The sequence below is a fragment of the Myotis brandtii genome, unplaced genomic scaffold (assembly GCF_000412655.1).
Source record: "Myotis brandtii unplaced genomic scaffold, ASM41265v1 scaffold10, whole genome shotgun sequence".
NCBI lineage: Eukaryota > Metazoa > Chordata > Mammalia > Chiroptera > Vespertilionidae > Myotis > Myotis brandtii.
Genome location: NW_005353325.1, coordinates 2,001,351 through 2,006,842, shown reverse-complemented (window position 1 = coordinate 2,006,842; position 5,492 = coordinate 2,001,351). Strand labels below are relative to the sequence as shown.

The window sequence follows — 5,492 nt, the reverse complement described above, 5'->3', positions numbered from 1 at the left end:
CTGGTGCCCAGTGTGCATCATAGCAACCGGCCATTCTGCCATTCAGTCAATTTATTATTATTATTATTATTATTATTATTATTATATAGGATGTAATACCTCTTAAATACACAGTCATACTGAGGAAATGCTTCAGAAGTGGAGTGGAAAGGCCACTACTGGCTGTTGATATGTTAATATTATTTTCTCCTTAAAAGTGTTCTGTTTCTTTATGGTTCTTCCGGTGGCTCATGTTTAGATCTTGAGCTCTTGAGCAATATTTTGCAGAAAGATATAGTATTTGTCCCTTGAGCCTCCTTATTTTTTAAAAATATGGCTTTATTGATTTTTAGAGAGGGAGGAATGGAGGGGGGAGAGAGAGAGAGAGAGAGAGAGAGAGAGAGATCAATTGGCTGCCTCCTGCATGCCCCCTTCTGTAGTAGTGACATGTAGGGTTAAGATGTATTTGTCCCTTGAGCCTCCTTATTTTTTAAAAATATGGTTTTATTGATTTTTAGAGAGGGAGGAATGGAGTGGGGGCGGGGGGAGAGATCAATTGGCTGCCTCCTGTATGCCCACTTCTGTAGTAGTGACATGTAGGGTTAAGATGGCACATTTATTTTATGTACAAAAACTTATCTTTTAAAGAATGAACCTAGCTTTTAAAGGGTCTTATTCAATTTTGAGTGCCATCTCTTGAATTAAAACCAGCAAAATGTCTCTTGCTTATTTACCTTTTTGACTTTGTGATTAACTTCAAAATGTTTAGGTAAGATATTATTTAATGACATAGGAACTTTGTAATATGAACAAAAGGGAAGCTGGGATGACGAGGGGCACTGGGCAAATGGCGTGAGATGGTATTGAGCATTGGAGAATATTGGGAGGAATGTTGGGAAAGGCTCAGGAGTCTGATCGAAGAGTGCGTGTGTCTGAAAACACGACAAAGCCGTCACAAATATGTCAAACCAGCTCTCTGCCTTGTGAAATCCAAATCACAGTTGTGTTTATTTGAGCCAGCGTAAAATCACGTGTTTCTCATCAGGAAAGAAAACAGTGACAAAACAATAAACAACGACAAAAATAGCTGAGAAAGCTGGACAGACTTTCATCTGAAAAACAGATACTTGGGTCATAGTGACGGTGCCTAGGAGCCCACAGCTTGGGTGGGAGGTGATAGGAACGTTGCTGGAGGTGTTAGGGCAATTGGAATAGACGCCCCTCAGTTTGAACCATGAGCCAGACGGGGCCAAGTGCCCGTCATGCTGGTTCCCTGCATCGCGTGGACTCTCCCTCCTCCAGACTGCAGCCCCACGAAGGAGCACCGCTGTGGAGATGGGCGCTGCATTGCCATGGAGTGGGTGTGCGACGGCGACCACGACTGCCTGGATAAGTCTGATGAGGTCAACTGCTGTGAGTGCCCTAGGATTTTGTTTGCTTATTTGTCCATTTCTCGCCTGTGTAGACCAACATACTCCAGTTTCACCATCTAAACAGCCTTCCAAGGGAAAGATCCTTGTACCTTGGTCCTTGCCTAGAAAGATGATAACTGAATGGTGTGAGGACAATGACAATGTAGTTAATGCGCTTGACCTCCACACGTTTCTCCCCAGAACGTCAAGCTTCATGGGCTGGATCTGGCCGAGCAGGTGGCTGTTTTCTTTCTCTCTTTGTTCCCGCGTCCCCTTCCTGCACCCGTGACTTTGTCCAAGGGGCCGCTCTCCCCAGAGGCTGATGACACATGATTGCAAATGACACATGAGTGGTTGAGCCTCCTTGCAGGGGCCTCCAGACATGCTCTCAGGCACGTTCTGTAGGAGAACATGGAGAGAATTGCCAGAGGGAAGAGAGCATTCGATGTTCGTAGACTCACACAGAGAGTGTGAAAACAGTTGGAGCTTTACTGCCTGTCGTATTCTGGGTGAGTGAACAGTCTCCAGGTAGCTGTTACGCTATCTAGACAATAAAATCCAGTATGGCTGCTAATTCCTTTTTTCCTTTAGAAACTGCACTATACTCAGTAGAGACTAAGAAAATGATTGAATAAAAGCAGTTAGGTGTTAAAAGCAAGTAATTTGACTTGAAAGAGTTAATATGATGCATTTAATGCCTGGTTGAATACATTTAACTTTTTATTTCATCTTTTGCTGTCCAATACAAATAGAAAAAATGTTGGTATATAGGATAGTGAATATGTAAGTTGCCTATCATTTGAGGCAACAATAGAAATGCAGGGTGCATGGTTTTTATTTTGACATAAGAAAAGGCATATAAATTATCAAATGCAATGCTGGACTTTCCCCTTCCCTGAATTGAAAATGAGCTGCAATATCTCCGAGTCCTTTCTTAGTGGAACACAGCGGTCCAGAGCAGACTGTACCTTGGCTGATCCCGGGAAAGCAAGGACATGATGCTCATGTACCACGATTCTGGTGCTGAGCCTCGATTCAAGAATAGGGAGTTTTAATCTTCAACAGTAGCTCGGTGAAGGCTGAGGTCATATAAAACATAGTTTCTGATGCTCTAAAACAGTGGTTCTCAACCTTCCTAACGCCGCGACCCTTTAATACAGTTCTTCATGTTGTGGTGACCCCCAATTTCATTGTTACAAATTGAACATAATTAAAGCATAGTGATTAATCACAAAACAATATGTAATTATATATGTGTTTTCCGGTGGTCTTAGGCCACACCTGTGAAAGGGTCGTTCGACCCCCAAAGGGGTTGTGACCCATAGGTTGAGAACCACTGCTCTAAAAGGTAACAGTGATAGAATTTAGACAACATCTAGGAACCGGACGATTAATGGCCACTATACCACCCATTTCAAATGCCAGCTGTGTCAAGCAAGTTTTGAAATAACGTGTTTATTGTATGCGAGGTGTCTGCATGTGCTTTCGTATGTTTCATTTCATTGTCTGGAGTGACAGGCTGGGCTAGGACTCAGAAACCTGCCTGCACATTCCCGCCCTCCCTGTAACAGCCATGTGACTGTGAGACTAAGCTCTCTAAGCTCAGTTTCCTATTCCAAACCAGGTCAATAACATCTCCCTTGCAAGCCTGTTGTGGGAATTTGAGATTAAATACAGAATGCCCCTAACAAAGCTATTGCCACAGAGTAAACTTTTAATAAGTTGTGCCTTTTGTCATAGGAGCATCACTACCACCATCATTAATACTACTTCCCATCGTGAGGTTATCAAATAAAGTAAGTCCGCAGCGAGTGCTATTAATAAGGCACGAGAGATTCTAGAAAGAAACCATTCCATCTCAAAAAAAACTCGGCCTTGTTGTTTTTAAATTAGTGATGCCTTCACTCCTTGATACAGAACACTCACATAGTCACAACACTCCATCTCCTGGCGATGCCAGGAAAACAGGAGCCCTTTCTAAGACCTGCAGACTGAGAGGAGGGCTAGTCAGCCACGTGACTCTTGTTCTGGCTTCCCCCCAGCCTGCGGCAGCCAGGGCCTGGTGGAGTGCCGGAGCGGCCAGTGCATCCCCAGCACTTTCCGATGCGATGGGGACGAGGACTGCAAGGATGGCAGTGATGAGAGGAACTGCAGCTACAGTAAGTGTGTGCCCTGCCCCCCCCCGCCCCCCCGAAGCATGCCTTAACGGTGGGCCTTCCCCTGGGAGCGGAACTGCAGCTACAATAAGTGTGTGCCCTGCCCCCGAAGCATGCCTTAACGGTGGGCCTTCCCCTGGGAGCGGAACTGCAGCTACAATAAGTGTGTGCCCTGCCCCCGAAGCATGCCTTAACGGTGGGCCTTCCCCTGGGAGCGGAACTGCAGCTACAATAAGTGTGTGCCCTGCCCCCGAAGCATGCCTTAACGGTGGGCCTTCCCCTGGGAGCGGAACTGCAGCTACAATAAGTGTGTGCCCTGCCCCCGAAGCATGCCTTAACGGTGGGCCTTCCCCTGGGAGCGGAACTGCAGCTACAATAAGTGTGTGCCCTGCCCCCGAAGCATGCCTTAACGGTGGGCCTTCCCCTGGGAGCGGAACTGCAGCTACAATAAGTGTGTGCCCTGCCCCCGAAGCATGCCTTAACGGTGGGCCTTCCCCTGGGAGCGGAACTGCAGCTACAATAAGTGTGTGCCCTGCCCCCGAAGCATGCCTTAACGGTGGGCCTTCCCCTGGGAGCGGAACTGCAGCTACAATAAGTGTGTGCCCTGCCCCCGAAGCATGCCTTAACGGTGGGCCTTCCCCTGGGAGCGGAACTGCAGCTACAATAAGTGTGTGCCCTGCCCCCGAAGCATGCCTTAACGGTGGGCCTTCCCCTGGGAGCGGAACTGCAGCTACAATAAGTGTGTGCCCTGCCCCCGAAGCATGCCTTAACGGTGGGCCTTCCCCTGGGAGCGGAACTGCAGCTACAATAAGTGTGTGCCCTGCCCCCGAAGCATGCCTTAACGGTGGGCCTTCCCCTGGGAGCGGAACTGCAGCTACAATAAGTGTGTGCCCTGCCCCCGAAGCATGCCTTAACGGTGGGCCTTCCCCTGGGAGCGGAACTGCAGCTACAATAAGTGTGTGCCCTGCCCCCGAAGCATGCCTTAACGGTGGGCCTTCCCCTGGGAGCGGAACTGCAGCTACAATAAGTGTGTGCCCTGCCCCCGAAGCATGCCTTAACGGTGGGCCTTCCCCTGGGAGCGGAACTGCAGCTACAATAAGTGTGTGCCCTGCCCCCGAAGCATGCCTTAACGGTGGGCCTTCCCCTGGGAGCGGAACTGCAGCTACAATAAGTGTGTGCCCTGCCCCCGAAGCATGCCTTAACGGTGGGCCTTCCCCTGGGAGCGGAACTGCAGCTACAATAAGTGTGTGCCCTGCCCCCGAAGCATGCCTTAACGGTGGGCCTTCCCCTGGGAGCGGAACTGCAGCTACAATAAGTGTGTGCCCTGCCCCCGAAGCATGCCTTAACGGTGGGCCTTCCCCTGGGAGCGGAACTGCAGCTACAATAAGTGTGTGCCCTGCCCCCGAAGCATGCCTTAACGGTGGGCCTTCCCCTGGGAGCGGAGCAAAGGGTTGGAAATTATGGATGCATAAATAGGATTCTCACATGAAAAATTCCAGATTGCCTACTGCTGTGGTCCTCACAGCCCCGTCAGCCAGAAAACACCCTGTTGAGGATTTCCTCAAGCAACTCACACTGAAATATCATTCGTAAGGGTGAAGGGTAGAGGTTAAACACTTACACAGCATGGGGCGAGTCAGTTAACTGTTTGATGGGGAAAGGCATCGCTGTGATAAAGAGTTCAGTATATGGTATTCGATTAAATTAGATTCCAATTAGTAGGCACTGGCTTCTGAAATTAAATGTAATAGCTTCATAGATTCACATGCCCAGAGAAGCAGTTTAATGCCTCACATTACCAGGCAATACACTTAAAGTATTACAGATAGTAGTACATATGTCTCCTTCTTTTTTTCCCCCCATTGACCTTCCCCCGGCCTCCCCTACCCCCTGGCACATGCCCTCACCCCCACCCCCCCAGTGTCTTGTGTCCATTGGTTATGCT

The 5,492-nt window shown here is 48.6% G+C and overlaps 1 protein-coding gene across 3 annotated transcripts in view; it reads left to right on the top strand.

Moving 5' to 3' along the window:
* The window catches only part of CORIN (corin, serine peptidase), a 226,590-nt gene that overhangs the window by 158,154 nt on the left and 62,944 nt on the right, over positions 1-5,492 (top strand). For all 3 annotated transcript variants that reach the window (XM_005853139.2, XM_014534321.1, XM_014534317.1), the window contains 2 exons: positions 1,282-1,392; positions 3,434-3,550. In XM_005853139.2, coding sequence (XP_005853201.1) covers positions 1,282-1,392; positions 3,434-3,550 — 228 coding nt within the window. The remainder of the gene's footprint in view (positions 1-1,281; positions 1,393-3,433; positions 3,551-5,492) is intronic.